Source organism: Schistocerca nitens, chromosome 1 (genome assembly GCF_023898315.1).
Source record: "Schistocerca nitens isolate TAMUIC-IGC-003100 chromosome 1, iqSchNite1.1, whole genome shotgun sequence".
In the NCBI taxonomy this organism is placed as follows: Eukaryota; Metazoa; Arthropoda; class Insecta; order Orthoptera; family Acrididae; genus Schistocerca; species Schistocerca nitens.
The window spans coordinates 796,429,793-796,448,160 of NC_064614.1; the positions used below are offsets into that span (position 1 = coordinate 796,429,793).

At 40.9% G+C, this 18,368-nt stretch overlaps 1 protein-coding gene across 1 annotated transcript in view; it reads right to left on the minus strand.

Moving 5' to 3' along the window:
* The window catches only part of LOC126262371 (serine protease snake-like), a 140,742-nt gene that overhangs the window by 35,248 nt on the left and 87,126 nt on the right, over positions 1 to 18,368 (minus strand). The window contains exons 2-4 of the mRNA XM_049958966.1: positions 7,729 to 8,055; positions 6,750 to 6,904; positions 1,908 to 2,014 (exon numbers count right to left, since the gene is read on the minus strand). Of these exons, the coding sequence (XP_049814923.1) occupies positions 1,908 to 2,014; positions 6,750 to 6,904; positions 7,729 to 8,055 (589 nt within the window). The remainder of the gene's footprint in view (positions 1 to 1,907; positions 2,015 to 6,749; positions 6,905 to 7,728; positions 8,056 to 18,368) is intronic.

Here is an 18,368-nt window from a genome sequence, read left to right on the forward strand (position 1 = left end):
GTGAGGCAATACTGACCTTACGACTTATCTTGGAAGAAAGATTAAGAAAAGGCAAACCTACGTTTCTAGCATTTGTAGACTTAGAGAAAGCTTTTGACAATGTTGAATAGAATACTCTCTTTCAAATTCTGAAGGTGGCAGGGGTAAAATACAGGGAGCGAAAGGCTATTTACAATTTGTACAGAAACCAGATGGCAGTTACAAGAGTCGAGGGGCATGAAAGGGAAGCGGTGGTTGGGAAAGGAGTGAGACAGGGTTGTAGCCTCTCCCCGATGTTATTCAATCTGTATATTGAGCAAGCAGTAAAGGAAACAAAAGAAAAGTTCGGAGTAGGTATTAAAATTCATGGAGAAGAAGTAAAAACTTTGAGGTTCGCCGATGACATTGTAATTCTGTCAGAGACAGCAAAGGCCTTGGAAGAGCAGTTGAACGGAATGGACAATGTCTTGAAAGGAGGATATAAGATGAACATCAACAAAAGCAAAACGAGGATAATGGAATGTAGTCAAATTAAGTCGGGTGATGCTGAGGGAATTAGATTAGGAAATGAGACACTTGAAGTAGTAAAGGAGTTTTGCTATTTAGGGAGTAAAATAACCGATGATGGTCGAAGTAGAGAGGATATAAAATGTAGACTGGCAATGGCAAGGAAAGCGTTTCTCAAGAAGAGAAATTTGTTAACATCGAGTATAGATTTAGGTGTCAGGAAGTCGTTTCTGAAAGTATTTGTATGGAGTGTAGCCATGTATGGAAGTGAGACATGGACGATAACTAGTTTGGACAAGAAGAGAATAGAAGCTTTCGAAATGTGGTGCTACAGAAGAATGCTGAAGATAAGGTGGGTAGATCACGTAACTAATGAGGAGGTATTGAATAGGATTGGGGAGAAGAGAAGTTTGTGGCACAACTTGACTAAAAGAAGGGATCGGTTGGTAGGACATGTTTTGAGGCATCAAGGGATCACAACTTTAGCATTGGAGGGCAGCGTGGAGGGTAAAAATCGTAGAGGGAGACCAAGAGATCAATACACTAAGCAGATTCAGAAGGATGTAGGTTGCAGTAGGTACTGGGAGATGAAGCAGCTTGCACAGGATAGAGTAGCATGGAGAGCTGCATCAAACCAGTCTCAGGACTGAAGACCACAACAACAACAACAACAACAGTAAGAAATGTGAGGAACTCATGAAGAGAACCACAGTACCAAAAACAGTGCTGAACTGTAAGCCAAAATATGGGGAAAGAAAGTCTGAAAGTCTAAAGAGAAGATAGTGGGACAAAAACTACAAATGGTTTAAATACTGGTTCTCATGTTTATGACAACATATAATTCTGTATGTCACCTGTAAAACAATGCAAAAGCAAGCAGAGATTTATTTACAACCCATCCTCCAATTCCATTCTAAATTTTCCATTGTTAATTATCCATTATCCCCAGACCTTTATTAATATTACTGGTTTTGTCAATCTAAGTTACAAAAGAAAAGCTAACAGTATCTTTGTGTCAAGATTGTAAAGATAGCTAAGAATAATAATATCACAATTTGGACTCTTTTTCTCACTGTGTTAGGGTAAACATACACACTAAATACCAGATGAAGCATGTGTGTAGCAGGGTAAAGGGACTGTGTTATTAAGATTAACTGTTATGGATTTGTGTTATACACTGTTAGCATCTGGGTGGCCTTTACTACTTACCCCATAGATTTTCTTTTCTAAATTTTAGTAAAATTTTACGGGAAACAAATAATCCCTTAAGTCCCAATGTATTGCAGAATTACTTTGATCCTTGCCCTTCTCCTGTTTCACTTGTTAAAAAACAATTCTGTACTTCCATCTGCCTTTTCTTTGAACTAAATTTATCCTTCTATGAACTGTTACACTCAACTACATATAAATGTTTCACTCACGCACTAGGAGACGTCACACAATGAGCAGCAGTAAGGATGTGTCTGCTACTAATAAGACTTCCACCACATTGCCAGCTTGTCTTCCCATCACCATAACCTATAACAGTCTGAAGCAATACAGTAATTATTTATGTATCAAGGGCACAGATGAAAACATGTTCACAATCTAAAGTGTAACAGGATTGTTATCAGTAAGCTAAAAAGCATAACTGACAAAAGAAAGTAACATTCAGAAACTAAATCATATGCATATAAGAGCAGTGTGACTTTCACACACTCACTACATAGCACCAAACTACTATACAAACAAAATAGAGACACAATGGAAACACATTTATCTGGTAGCATATTTGACTGTATGGACTATCAAAAATCTTAATTATCTGGAAACTAAAAACAATATTAATAAATAAATAAAAATAAAAAACATGTGACATGGTTTTAATGTCATAAACACACATTATATTTACGAGGGGGGACCCAAAAATAACCGGAATTTCTTTCTAGAAAGCATATACTTTATTGTTTTCAAATACAACCTTAATCTCCTTCGAAGTACTCTCCATTAGCATTAATACACTTATCCAAACATTCATTCCAGTGTTTGAAGCACCTTTTAAATTCGTCCTCTTTGATACCTGCTAGCACTTTCATGACTTTTCTTCAGCTCTTTTGTTTTGTATCTTAGATAAAAATGACAAGCAAATTTCACTCATAAATGGTTTATAATAAGTGTACTGGGCACTAAATGACCAAAAAAAATACTGAAAGATCTGCTATCATGCAATTAACATCTCTGATCTTTGATGGAAGGATTGATTTCTGTGGAAATTAATCATTATGTGTGAACTTACCATGCTTCACTTCTTGACAATGTAAAGAGTGATCTCTCATCAATGATTGGTAATATTTGTTGTATACTATCACCTTTAGAGATTACTCTCTCTATTCAAACAAACAAACAAACAAAGAAAATTCTGTTAAAATGTTGCAATTAAAAAAAGGTTGTGGAAAATAAGATGAGAGAAAATAACACTAGAGGGAAAGTAATTGTACTGGCAAAGGAGTGGAAAAGGACCCAGCAGAGTTTAGTTTAGTAGAACGGCAACAACAAAGTTTAAGTAGGATGGATTATTCCTACTGTATAGTTAAAAAGAAATGGTATTTATGAGAGGGAGGAGGTGATCTAAAAGGCAGCTATTGATTCACTACTTAAGCCTTTTGCTGAGTAATCTTGATATTTTCCCTGTGGCTATATGTACATTGTCGTTACATTTGAAATCAGTCTAAACCAATTCTCCTTGGTGTTTGATAATGGTGTCCGATACCAGTGATCAATCACTGATTAATGACTATGTACTGACAACAATATTAAATATTTTGACCTATACTGTGCATAACATTATTTTTGAGAGTCGGATGCTACTCTTCGCAGCAAATGCCACTTATCTTCAAGTCTTCCTACAATTCACAACCATTTTCTAACAACATACAACTGTATGTTTTTGTGGACAGCCCCAGAAATCTAAAACCATGCTCTGTTAGGACATTTATATACAGGGTGTAAGTGTCTCTGTGCCCCTCCTCACTTTGCACAACTGGTGAAAAAAAATAGCTGCTTTATTAGTACCCATTTCCCTGAACCTCAAAAACTGCAGTCAGCAATCCATGACCACATTAAAAAAAATAAAATAAAATGATTTAGACTAATGTTTGTTTATGAACTATCTGACAATGTCAGAGCAGCAAATTCCAGCCTGTCGTGCTTTGTTCGCACAATTTCCAAATTCCATGTCTCACTAAGTGTGTTACTTTCTGATAAATGTCTGATACATTGCAGTTTGTACAGAAGGAATGTGGTTTTCTGATCTAAGGAAAATTCCCAATATGAGCAAGTGTTGGAAAAAAACCTGCCTCATATTATGATATTGGCTGGAATGTTACATGATGTGTGCTCAGACCATTTTCAAGTGGACATGAATGAAAATTCTTGTGCAGACATGTTGCAGATGTCAGATATGCAGATGTGTTGGAATATTGTATTATGTGTAATTGCAACAGGATAGAGCTCCAGCACAATTTGTTTATTAAGGGACTCGTGCACATGAATAACAATTTCAAGGGTGCTGGAGTGGCTGTGATTGAGCAACACCTTCAGTTCCATTTTAATGGCCTCTACAAAGGCTGGACTTTGCCATGGCAGATATTTCAGGATTGGTGCAAGATCAATGAAGATTTGCACAAGAGTGCTGAGGAAGCTTTTTGAAGTAAAACACCTGCAGTTCTTTGCAGTATATCAAAGAAGACAAAAACATGACGGTGTAGATACAGATTGCTGGGTACATATTAATTCAATATAGTTTACTGTTGTGATATTTAAGTATGGAGACTTCTTTGACAGAACGAGTATTGTGAACAATAATATTCTTATTGTACTTCCCTGAGCTACCCACACTCCAGATGCGCCTTTCACTTCTGGCACTGTCTCATCAGCACAAACCACACACCACATTCAACAGTGACGAAGTGTTCTGTTGAACTGCTACACATTTCAGTACTCTGTACGAATGCATTCTGTTTACTAAAATGCAGTACTTCAAAGGCTTTTCAGAAGCCAAGAAAACAACATTAATCCAGGCTCCCCTATCTAAAGTCATCTGGGTTAAATGAACAAATGGAGCAAGCACAATCAGTGTGGTTGGACACCCACATTTCCTAAAAAGGAAGTTGTGATATGCGAGCACAAAATTGGTTACATAACTTTAGAGCAAATTGATGTTAGTGAGTTGTGTCTGCAGTTCTAGTACCCATAGTTACTTTTCAAGTCACTTATTATACTAGTGCCCTGAGACAGTGGCTGTGTGCGTGCGCGAGTTGTGCTTATGTGAATGTCTGTGCGCTTCCTACTGCAGAGGAAGAACCTTCTTCGAAAGTATTCTTGAACATCCATGGGCTTCTGACTATGGAACATTGCCTTTTCCAATGCCCAGCTGACACTAAACCTATTACCTCCTTCCTGATCATCAAGACCAATTATAAACTCATTCACAACTGCTTCTTCTTTGAAGGCATGACCTACAAACAAATCCATGGTACAGCAATGTGCATCCACAAGGTGCCATCCTATGCTAGTCTATTCATGACTCATCTAGAGGAATCCTTCGTAACCATCTAGAATCCCAAACTCCTCACCTGGTTCTTCCTCATTCACTTCACCTGGTCCTCCTCAACCCAACAAACCACCTTCCTTAATGTTGAACTTTTAATGTAATCAAGCCAATGATACATTAAAAATCCTACAATATCAGAAGAGTATCAGTATCTTCGTTTGCATAAAAAATAAATTCATGTAAATCCATGTTTATAAAAATGTGTTATTAGATGCATAAATATTTATATTTCATGTGTTTAAAACAATGTTGTCATTTTTACACACATTTTCTTAAATTCATTTAATCAATTTTGCTAAATATGTACCACCACTTATCACTGATGAAGAAGTAAACTCTTTACCTTGCATAGTATCTCTGCTCTTCTATGTTGGTGGTCAGAATTGGTGGAAAGTGGTTGTAGGTCAAATGCTTTTGTAAAACTGCTGAGAGCAGCTGTATTTTTTGTGTTGTTTGTTCAGAGAGTGAAATACTGCTGAATATAAATGTTTTGAAGTTCAGAAACTTCACTTCATTCAGTAATTTTTTAAAAAGGTACCTTAATTTCCCAATACTTTTATTAATTAATGTTCTTTGTAGTATAAAGATGAACTGCCAACATTATGATGCTCCTACAATGGACAATGAAGCCATCAACAAGATATTACTCAGTTTTGTGTGTGGATGTGTCCTTTGATGCAACTCACTCAAAAAGAAAGACTAACATCTGGTTTGAAGATGAGTCATTGAATATGCAGCACTGAAGTGGTGCATTACACCCTCCTCTTCAAGGATGGCTGCATCAGTACCTCTATCCTCATCAAACCTACCAGCCACCAACAATACCTCCACTTCGACAGCTGCCACCCATTCCATACTAAGAAGCCTTTCGTATAACCTAGCCATCTGTGGCCATCACATGTGTAGTTATGAGCAGTCTCTCCAAAAAGGCCAAAGGTCTCTCAGACCACAATTACTCACCCAACCCAGTTCTCCCATGCCTTGTCTGTCCAGTAACCTACCCCATCCTAAAGGTCTATTGTCTGACCACAAAAGAACGCATCTCTCAACTCAGTACCACCCAGAATTTCAGCAAGTGAATCGCATTCTCTGCTAGGGTTTCACTACCTGTCAGTGTACCCTGAAATGAGGATCATCATCTCCACCCTCCCACAGTGGTGTTCTGCCACTCACGTGATCTACCAACTAAGCTGCAACCACTGTGCCACTTTCTAGGAGGGCATGAAAATTAATAAGCTATTTGCAAGACTGACCATGACCAAATTGTGGACAAGAGGCAGCTGGACTATCCAGCTGTTGAACACGCTGTCCAACATGATGTGCTTCACTTTCATGACTGCTTCACAGTCCATGTCACTTTTATTCTTTCTGCCAACACCAGCTTTTCTGATCTGAGCTCATGGAACACTCCTTACAACATATCCCCCTTTCCTGTAAACCCTCCATCCTAAAAATTCACTAGCCCTGTCTGCCACCTACCTAAGCCATTCCCTACTCTGACACCAGCACTACACACCTCTTCTAATCCACCAATGCACCTACAAGTTCTTTACCCTTGTCTGCTTGTCTCCTCTCTCTGTAAGGAAAGTATCAAGTAGTAATCAAGTAATTTAAGTTAAACTGGGGTGTTACCTGCAACAGACAAAAAGCATTAAAATTACACAGTTCTCACCATATGTGGAAATTCTCGTGGAGAAGCTGGAACACCGCCAACAATGAGTGGTTCTCTGTCCATACCACATGTTGACTGGTTGAGGAGTCCTGGATTATCTATGAGAACTGGGTCCTGCACCAATTGGTAAACATGTTGCCGATACTCAACACACTCTATAACACAAAAGAAAGTTCTCTGAAAGCACTATGTACACCAATAGACCTGATAAAAATTTAAATATTTTGTTAATATGCATTTTCAAGTAAAACTGTAGTATAATGTAATATTTGTACATTCTGCTTGAGAAAAAATATTTATTGTATAAATAAATACAAGGCTCAGTTATGTGATGTTCAAACTGTGTGTCTTTTCACACTACTAAAGGTCCACAGCCACCCAAATAGCTGTTCATGTTAGCATGCCGCTTATGGATTTGGAGAGATGCATTGGGCCCAAATGTATCCGATTAACAATGCAGGATGGTGTGCCGGCCAGCCTAGATGTAGTTTTTAGGGAGTTTTCCATATATGACTGAGTGAATACTGCCCTGATGCTCATGGTCCCACCTTGGTTACACAATTTGAAAACTTTTCAGAAACAGTATGACAATTTCACATGGGATAACACTAAGACACAGGCATAGATGGAATGCATAAATTCCGTCCCTGGGAAGAAAGGGTGGTGGCAGGAATAGCATCTAGCCCCCATCTGCAACTAAATTTGCTAAGTGCAGATTAATATGCAAACCCTGTGAAGATACAGGTTATGATGACAACGAAGACAAAAACGATTTGCAGTACTAATTAAGGTGAATACTTGTCAGCAATGCTGTCTCATAATTTATTATTTTTCTCAATGAATGTTTTCTTTTATACAATACTACTTGAATAATAGTCCTAAAAAGTAAAATAGAAAGAGTAATTCATTATTAAAGAATGTAAAAATTTATTCGAAATTCTATGCTGCAGCAACCACACACAACTACACAAGTACTTACTCTGCTGGGCAAGCTGAAGTAGTGAGTGTTCCTCTGCAGGACTTGGTGACCAGTCTTCTATAGGATCGTGGCATGAAGATGGCTGTCCTTGTGTTGGCTGTCGTGTTGGAGTTGGTATGGGTCTTGATGGTGTTGTCACTCTGGGAGGAGTTTCAGGTGTTGACGGAGTTGACAGTCCTTTCACTGGACAACATGGGACAGCCACAAAACCATCAAAGAAGCAGGTTGTAGGCTGGATCCCCTTCCGTAGTTCCTCAATGGCCTCTCGGCACTGTTCAAACTTCTTACATACACCTTGTCTTCCATCATTCAGTGTGCAAGAGGATCCTGCACATACATAATAATTAATATTAGCTTTGCTTTCTAATAATAGATCTGTAACAGAAACTAAAAAAAAGAAGGAAAGATGGTCTGGTGTTACAGCAGCTGCAACAATGTAGAAGATGCAGTACATGAACACTGGGCATGTATGGAAAAGAAAGATATGCACATGCACTCACTATTACCTTACAGTTGACAGTGGAAGGAAAGGTTGAATTATTAATAGTGCAGTCGTTATATTTTTTATCTTGTTATTTTTCTGTGGCCAAGAAAAGTGTAAAATATATCATGTCAATATCATATCAACGAAGTTAAGGCCCACAATGTTTCCCAAATATACGGCTGAAACCTGGCAAGAACTAAGGTTACTATAATTAAATATCTATTCTGAAATTGTTCTTCTGTAGTGCTTTACACATAAATATCACATCAAGTAATTTAAATAAATGAGGTAGGAAGATAATTAGTTCAAAATCAAAATGCTTCTGTGCTAATAAAATAAAAGTACTACATACTTCATATATACTAATGAAATGTGCTTTAGATATTGGAGTAATTTACCTTCAAGAATGTATTGTGTAGATAACCATAGATAACTATCAGTCATTAGAAAAAAATAATTTTACTGCATTTTTTCACAAATTTAGTTCACATTGTATAAAAAATGGCAAATTTAGAATCTTACCCCCCTCTTGGATAAATTTCTGCAGATATCCATGCTCATAGTAGTAGTCATAGTTACTGCAGATTAATTAATATAACAGTCGAACTTAAGTTGTACTTTGTAAACAGTTCTCATGAGAAAGCACTTTAAGTGAATGAATTCCCATGTGAGGCTCAGAAATGGTGTCAAAGGAACATCCACGTGGTGTGGTTCACTGAATTATTATCAAGCATTTCATTCTCTTTAAAGCTTTTATTTCACAGAACTTAAAACACACCATGAAGACTGGTTCTTTGCTCCCATTTATACAAGAACACATGGTGCCTTCTTGAGACAATGAGACAGTGATTTTCACATCCTGCTCAGTAGGTTTTTGTGGCCCTTAATATACTGGGCATAACAGAGAATCAGTATAAAGATCACTCTGGCATCAAATATGAGGCCAACTGTAATGTTTATATTGTTATGAAACAAAGAAAATGGAAGATAGAAACAATACATTTCCCTGTGTTCAAAGTAATCTCCATCGACCTCAGGCATACTGTCAACAATGTTTATAAAGCTGCTGCAAACTCATTAAATCTGGTATGTGGTATATGTACAAAATACGTGCCCATAAGGATTCTCCTCAGTTACTGAAAGTAAGAAGTCTGCAGGTGCCATATCCAGAGAATATATATGACCTTGAAAATAAAAATTGCACAACACATGTCAAGAATTTGTGAACACAGTTGGCAGACTAAGCAGGGTGGTGTCATTCAGTAGATTCTCCCTCTCTCTTTTTCTAGGACTTTGACCCAACTCACCAGATGCGTACTAGAAACCATTTAAAATCTTTCTTGCAGAGCTCTAAATCGACAGTTCTACCTTTTGACATGGCCAGGGCTGGTTTGAGAACCTTTTCCACAAACTGACTTCTTATTTGGCAGCCCTGCCCCCTTTGGCCCCTTGTCCTTTGTAGACTCTCACTCTTGTCTGCTTTTGGCACTACAGTGTAACCCCGCCTTTACGTTCCTGGAATTAACGTTTTCCCGCTGTTTGCGAAATTTTTTATTGGTCCCATCAAATTTCCTACGCCCACAATGTTAATTTGCACCTGATTTTGGTTCAACACACTGATAATTTTCCCGTGATTTACGCATTACGAAAAAATGTTTGTGGAGAAAAAATGGTGCTGGTATAATGTTGGCCGTCCAGTAGTGTTTACAGATATTAAATGGTTAAGTTTCTTGACACCAAGGCACTCTATTCAGCGGATTTAAATGGGTAAACGCGTACAAGTTGTAACAATTTGTGCCATATCTCCCGCCGCTGCCGCGCTCTACGTGGCGTGGTGGCTGATGGGAGTAACTAGGTTCGTTCGAATGAAGCTATCGTGACCAATCACAACCATTTTCAGACTGTCTCTACTGCGCAAATGCAATTTCGTCATTGTTGTAGTCATCGTGACACCTTTGTTGAACCATATTTAGCGTGTTTCGGCGTATAGCCACGTGGATCGCTAGTTGACACCGTCATTCACATTGTGTTGCTCAAATGATTTTAGTGTAAACTCAGCGCCGGTTACGTATTGTATTCATGCTCAGCAAAACGTGTTTCGAGAATTTATTCTCGTTGTCAAGTGCAGTATTTACGTATGTATAGTTTGTGATGTAACACAAACAAACAGTGTGTGTGTGTGTGTGTGTGTGTGTGTGTCTACATAACTGATGAGGCACAGTACCTGATAACCTCAAAAAGACGAGTACAGTGGAAGTAAAGCAGAATAACACATATTCAAACACTATACAAAATACTTATTTACTATTTACACTTGACAAGGAGTAAAAATTCTCGAAACGCGTCGTGCTAAGCATGAGAAAAATATTTAACTAGTGCCGTATTTCATTATTTAAATAATGAATGACAGCTGCAGGCTTTTCAAGAACATCGATTATGACGTTTGAAATTTAGTCAAATGTTTCTACTTCCCAGGCAGATCAATTCCGACTACATCAGCTATTTTTATTAGATAATAAACCTTTATTAGATAATAAAAAAAAGGCCCTGTCAAGTATTTGATGCCTGTTACGTACATACATCATACATAAAGTGCAAGGGGGTCTCCTATACGTAACTTTTACAGCTTAAAACATTATTTCCCACATTTTACATTTTCCCACATTTTACACCATTTCTTTTCAAGTCCTTTGAAAAGTGTTACAATGGGGTTTCACTGTAATTGTGATAGGCCCTTAGTGTCCCCTGCAGCATGGTGCCCCACATGACCGCTACTAATTGTGATGCTTCCAGTTGAATTATGCAGCTGTAAAAGGTTTTATAGTAGTAGTAGTAGTATGAGGAGGAGGAGTATTAGTACAAAGATGTTGGACATGTCTTGGTATTAAATTAAGAACAATGATAATGACGCTATTCAAATATGCAGACATTTACATACTTACGGATCTAGTTTGAAAAGAATGCGACAGCTTTGGGTTTATACTAGGAATTATTCAAGTGGTTTAGGGAAACCGCAGAAAACCTAAATCAGTATCGCTAGATTAAGATTGGAGCTCCCCATCCTTCTGAATACAAGGGCAGTCTGCTACCACATTTCATTTGTAATGTAAAATATAGCTTTATAAAGAAAGTGAAAGTCTTCAGGAAATTCTGACGTGAAGGATAATGCTTGACGTAGGTTTCTGGTGTGGTCTTGTGGTTAAAGACGTGCAGTTACTCAGTTGAAGCTATGGCGGCCGATAGTCATGCGCTAATGTGCTGCAGCACACTGTAAATATCACAATACAATTACGCAATTTCTCTTAGAAAGCGAGCCAAAAATTGCACTAAAATTACGCCAGTTCTCTTCTAATACATGCTGGCATGAAAAGAAAACAGACGAAAAAGTTTTTTTAGTGCTCTCTCGGCAATAAATAGAAAACAATGTCAATAATAGAAAACAATGTCAAGTGCTAAATGATAGTCAACTGCACTACCATCAGCTCAGAAAAGGTACACAGCTGTTGGTTTTCGACTGTGCATGCTCTGCCGGCAGTGGGGGTGCTACACTGCTCACATCACCAGGTAAGTATTTTTCTATGATCACTGTATTGTGCATGTGTAGAGTATGATGGATTTTAGAGCAACACTTGTCACAAAGGCACCATGGCACGGTGGTTTAGTGCACAGGATGGCAGTTTGGCAGCCTAATTTCGAATCCCAATGCTACCAACATTTTTATTTATTTAATTTTATTTCTCTCAATGCTAAACTAACAGTTTGAGTGCTACAAACATGCTCTCTACTTCCCGTGCTGAGACCAGCCATGTCGTCACTATGCTCTCACCTAATGCTGCTGCATGGGCAGACACATGGCATTCTGGCCACTATTAGGTATCATATGATTTTAATAAAACTATAAAGTGAAATAATTTTATTTTTTTAACATCTTCCAGTTTGGACTGAATTTGGCTCTGAGCACTATGGGACTTAACTTCTGAGGTCATCAGTCCCCTAGAACTTAGAACTACTGAAACCTAACTAACCTAAGGACATCACATACATCCATGCCCGAGGCAGGATTCGAACCTGAGACCGTAGCGGTCACGCGGTTCCAGACTGAAGCGCCTAGAACCGCTCGGCCACTCCGGCCGGCGACGTGATAACATTATTAATTGTAGGCTCTGAGTTTTTCAGATTATGAAGCCATCTAAAATAAGATACTGTCCGGAAAAAGCTGCACAAATGTTCAGTCGGATCTTGATACGATTTCAAAATGATGCTAAGACTGGGAACGCGCTTTAAATGTCCAGAAATGTAAAGTAGCACGTTTCACAAAAGGCAAAAACGCAGTGTCCTGCGTCTATAATGCCAGTGAGCCACAACTGGAACCAGACAAGTCATACAACGCAGTGTATCAATTTATGGAGATATGCAATGGAATGATCACATATACATCTACACTTAAATTCTGCAAACCAATGTAAATCGGATGACAGAGGATACTTAGAATGATACCACGTTACAGTGTCTTCATTTTCCAATCACGAATGGAATGCGCGAATAATGAATGCTAAACAAGTCTGTGCATGCTGCAGTTGGACTAATTTTGTCTGTACGATACCTACTGCAGTGGTAAATAAAAATATCTCTATAGACTCTTCACTGAATACTTATATACAAGCTTTAGCAGTAGCTTTCACGGAATAATTGATGTCCAGCTAAAAGTGTTACCCTATCAATGTATTTTTTTTTTTTCAGGATTTGCGTAATGCTATCCTCTGAGAAAAACAAACCTGTGACCATTCTTGCTGCCTTTCTTTGAACAAGCTTAACATCTCTGTTAGTCCTATCTGATATGGGTCCCACACACTTGAAAAGTACTCTAAGAAGAGATACCCTACTGTTTTCTAAACAGGCTCCTAAGCAAAATGACTGCATTTTCCCAGTGCCCCCAAAGAAATGAAGTCCGTCACCAGCCTGACCTACAGTTGAGCCTATATTACCATTCCACTTCATTTTCCCCAATCATTGTTATACCCAGGTATTTGTGAGAGTTGACTAACTGCAATGGTGGCTCATTCGTATCTTAGTCACAGTATGTTTATTCGTCTTGCAAAGCTCGAATTCAACTTTTCTGTGCATTTAAAGTAAGTTGTCAATGTTTGCATCACTTCGAACTGTTGTCAAGATGTAACTGAATACTAGTGTAGCTTTTTCGTGTAGTACCTCATTACAGAGAGGCTAATAGTGTATAGCACCTATCTCCGAACCTGGAGTCTCGCCTTCAATCCCGAACACGGGCGGGAATTTTTCCTTGTTCCAGTCCCTTCAGGACGTCTACAAGTCCTCTCTGCCTGCTGTCAAATCAGTAACAACGATCTTTCGCGAAAAAGGGGGGGGGGGGGGGAGGCAGCCGTGGTGATCAGCTCGCCACTCTCCCCATCTAGTGCCGCGGCAATGGAAGGCTGCACTCCCTGCTTTAGGTCAATAGCCGAGTGACCGGCTCACGCCAAAGACTTTACATTTACCTCATTGTAGAAATGTATAATCTCCGAAAAAGTCGGAGTTTATTATTAATATTGTCTGCAAGGTCATTAATATACAACATGACCACCAAGGGTTCCAAAGAGTTTCCTCAGGCAAGCATGAAGTTACTTCTACAATAATCAAAAATGGTTCAAATGGCTCTGAGCACTATGGGACTCAACTGCTGAGGTCATTAGTCCCCTAGAACTTAGAACTAGTTAAACCTAACTAACCTAAGGACATCACAAACATCCATGTCCGAGGCAGGATTCGAACCTGCGACCGTAGCGGTCTTGCGGTTCCAGACTGCAGCGCCTTTAACCGCACGGCCACTTCGGCCGGCTCTACAATAATCAATGACTCTCCATCTATGGTTACCTTGACCCATGGCAGTCTTATGTTCGTTGCAAGGACGATGGGAAAATTCAATTAGACTACAAAGGAGACTGCTGACAGCAATCGTGCGTTCCAACTTAGAGCATTGCTCAAGTGTGTGGGACCCATACTAAATAGGACGAACTGGGAATATGAGCATATTCACAGAAGTGCACATGTTTGTTTGTAGATTAGTTTAGTATGGTTAAGGGGAGGTTCTACATCTACATTTATACTCTGCAAGCACCCAACTTTGTGTGGCGGAGGGCACTTTACGTGCCACTGTCATTACCTCCCTTTCCTGTTCCAGTCGCGTATGGTTCGCGGGAAGAACGACTGCCGGAAAGCCTCCGTGCGCGCTCGAATCTCTCTAATTTTACATTCGTGATCTCCTCGGGAGGTATAAGTAGGAGGAAGCAATATATTCTATACCTCATCCAGAAACGCACCCTCTCGAAACCTGGACAGCAAGCTACACCGCGATGCAGAGCGCCCCTCTTGCAGACTCTGCCACTTGAGTTTGCTAAACACCTCCGTAACGCTATCACGCTTACCAAATAACCCTGTGACGAAACGCGCCATTCTTCTTTGGATCTTCTCTATCTCCTCTGTCAACCCGATCTGGTACGGATCCCACACTGATGAGCAATACTGAAGTATAGGTCGAACGAGTGTTTTGTAAGCCACCTCCTTTGTTGATGGACTACATTTTCTAAGGACTCTCCCAATGAATCTCAAACTGGCAATCGCCTTACCATCAATTAGTTTTATATGATCATTCCACTTCCAATCGTTCCGCACGCATACTCCCAGATATTTTACAGAAGTAACTGCTACCAGTGCTTGTTCCGCTATCATATAACCATACAATAAAGGATCCTTCTTTCTATGTATTCGCAATACATTACATTTGTCTATGTTAAGGGTCAGTTGCCACTCCCTGCACCAAGAGCCTATCCGCTACAGATCTTCCTGCATTTCGCTGCAATTCTCTAATGCTGCAACTTCTCTGTATACTACAGCATCATCCGCGAAAAGCCGCATGGAACTTCCGAAATGAGGAAATAATGGAAGATGCCGAGCTTGTAGCGAAAGGACACTGGCCACAAGGCAAAATACGTGACGGCGATAGAGGATACCTTTACTTATTCGCGCCTCTAGAGGCTTCATTTACTCAGAACAGGATTAACACAACACATTTGTTTTCCTTTTTTGCTGCCAGTTCCAGTGGTTTTGTGGCCGAGTATCACACATGTTCTGATGGAGAGATGAATTTGAAGGTAGCCTGTTGGTACTATCACTTGAGTAGCAGACAGCCGGCGTAGCCTTGGCGACAGAGCGGTGACAGGCACCTGGCTGCTGGCGCGTCCCGCTGCCCCCTCTCCCTCCCCACTCTTCCACGATCTCCGGCCACAGCCACTGATCAACCGGCACCTCGCGGCGACACGCGTTCCGCGTCAGTGCGTCAAGCACCGCTAGCCCGCGGCGAGAAAGTGTAGTCGTCTCCACATTTGGCAACGCATTTAATTTACATAACGCTCCACTTGGAAACTTCTTAGAAAAGGGGCCGAGTGTTTCCAAGTCACGAAACTGTCCTGCCAGTGACAAACAGCTAGGACGAGACACGGGGAACGACACAGAGGTTAACCGAATGCCCATTGAGGTAACGAACACACAAATGTCGCAATACATTCTTGACGGTTTTGCGTCAAACTGAGCGGAGGGATCACAGATCAGAAAACCCATTTCAAATGTAATCTCTGTTGATCCACCATGGATACGGGAAAGCGACTGGTCAGGTATTTGCTAAAGGAAAGTCGCCAAGTAGCCGTGTGTTTTCAGAAGTTATTTTGATTAGGCAAACAGTTTCGGCATCTCATCAATGCCATATTCAGTTCCGTAAGCTCTCCATGTATGCAGAATAAGATGGATCGATACACACATAACTGGAGCCATCAATATCTGGATTCCGTGAATTTTTTTGTAGAACTTGACAACTCTCTGGTTCCAGTTATGCATCTATCGATCTATCTTATTCTGTGTAGCCGGGTGAGTGGCCGTGCGGTTCTAGACGCTACAGTCTGGAACCGAGCGACCGCTACGGTCGCAGGTTCTAATCCTGCCTCGGGCATGGATGTGTGTGATGTCCTTAGGTTAGTTAGGTTTCAGTAGTTCTAAGTTCTAGGCGACTGATGACCTCAGAAATTAAGTCGCATAGTGCTCAGAGCCATATTCTGTATACATGGAGTGCAGAGGGACCTGAAGATGGGATTAATGAGATACCGGAACTGGTTGTCTAAATAAAATTAAGTTCTGAAATCATAGGCCGTTTGGTGACGTTTCTTTAACAAATTTCACATGTAGTTTTAAGATACACTTCCTTCTCGGTTCGTTGATGTATGAAGGAAATAGAGATTTTCGTCGTATAAATGAGAAAGACGAGACGCCAAGGACATGAAACAGGTTGATAAGCGTTTTTTTTTTTTTTTTTTTTGGTTTTAGGGCGCAAAACTGCTATGGTCATTAGCGCCCGGTCCGTGACTTAGGAAACAGTAAAAATCGAAAATGGAAACCAGCAGCAATGGGAACGAAACTCAAAAAATTGGAGAAACTAAAAGCAGAAGGAAGGCTTAAAAATCCACTACAGAAAGGGGTTGGTTGTCCCAAAAAAAAAAAAAAAGCTTCAAATGACTGACGTCATTTCACTGGCACTAATAAACTCGAGAACGCGATCGGCCGAGCGCGTGTCATCTGCTAAAATTGACGATATATCAGGCGACAGCTGTAGACGGGCGCGTAACGGAGTAAAATAGGGGCACTCAATTAAAAGGTGTCTTACCGTCCGCAGCTGAGAGCAGTGGGGACAGAGTGGGGGAGGATCGCCGCTTAAAAGATGTCGATGGCTAAAAAGACAGTGCCCTATCCGGAGTCTAGTTAAAATTACCTCCTCCCGACGACGCGTTCGGGAGGAAGAGGTCCAAGCACAAGGAAGAGCTTTCACGTCCCGCAATTTATTATGGGGAAGTGTCGACCAATGTGCGTGCCATAAAAGAACAACATGACAACATAAAACGCTCCATAGATCGGCGAAGGGAATCGATTGAATAGCTGGCCGAAGAAGAGAGACTGCAGCCTTGGCCGCTATATCGGCCGCCTCATTTCCACAGATACCGTGTCCCGGGAGCCAGAGGAACGCCACCGAGACGCCCCCCAGGTGGAGCAAGCGCAGACAGTCCTGAATCCGGTGGACCAGAGGGTGGACAGGGTAAAGAGCTTGGAGACTGAGGAGAGAGCTGAGAGAATCTGAGCAGATAACGTACTGTATCCGCTGATGGCGGCGGATGTAGTGGACAGCCTGGAGAACAGCGTAAAGCTCCGCAGTATAAATCGAACACTGGTCGGGAAGCCGAAATTGATTTGGGGTGTCGCCAACAATATAGGCACTCCCTACACCTAACGATGTTTTCGAGCCATCAGTGTAAACAAATGTGGCTTCCTTCATTTGTGCACATAGAGCAGCAAATGCCCGACGATAAAGTGAAGGGGTACCATCAAAGGGAAATTGACAAAGGTCACGGAGCAGGCAGATCCGGGGACGGAGCCAAGGCGGTGCTGTACCCCAAGTTGTCAAGAAGGTTTTAGGAAAGCGGAAGGAAAGAGAATGGAGCAGTTGACGGAAGCGGACTCCCGGTGGTAGTAGGGAGGAGGGGCGGCCTGCGTACCCTACATCTAAGGAGGCGTCGAAAAAAAGGTCATGGGCTGGATTAGCACGCATGGAAGACAGATGGCTAGCATAACGACTCAGAAGGACTGCTCGCCGATTGGACAGCGGAGGTTCAGCAGTCTCAGCATAAAGGCTTTCCACAGGGCTGGTGTAAAAAGCTCCAGACACTAAACGTAATCCACGGTGGTGGATAGAGTCGAGACGACGAAGAATAGACGGCCGAACAGAGGAGTAAACTATGCTTCCATAGTCCAATTTCGAGCGCACTAAGGCGCGATAGAGGCGGAGAAGGACCACTCGGTCCGCTCCCCAGGAGGTACCATTCAGGACACGGAGGGTGTTGAGGGATCGTACACAGCGAGCCGAAAGATAGGAAACGTGGGAGGACCAGCACAGTTTTCTGTCAAACATAAGACCCAAGAATTTAGTGACGTCCGAAAACCGAAGGTTGACAGGTCCTAGATTTAAGGAGGGTGGAAGAAACTCCTTACGTCGCCAAAAATTAACACAAACGGTCTTACTGGGAAAAAAACGGAAGCCGGTTTCGAT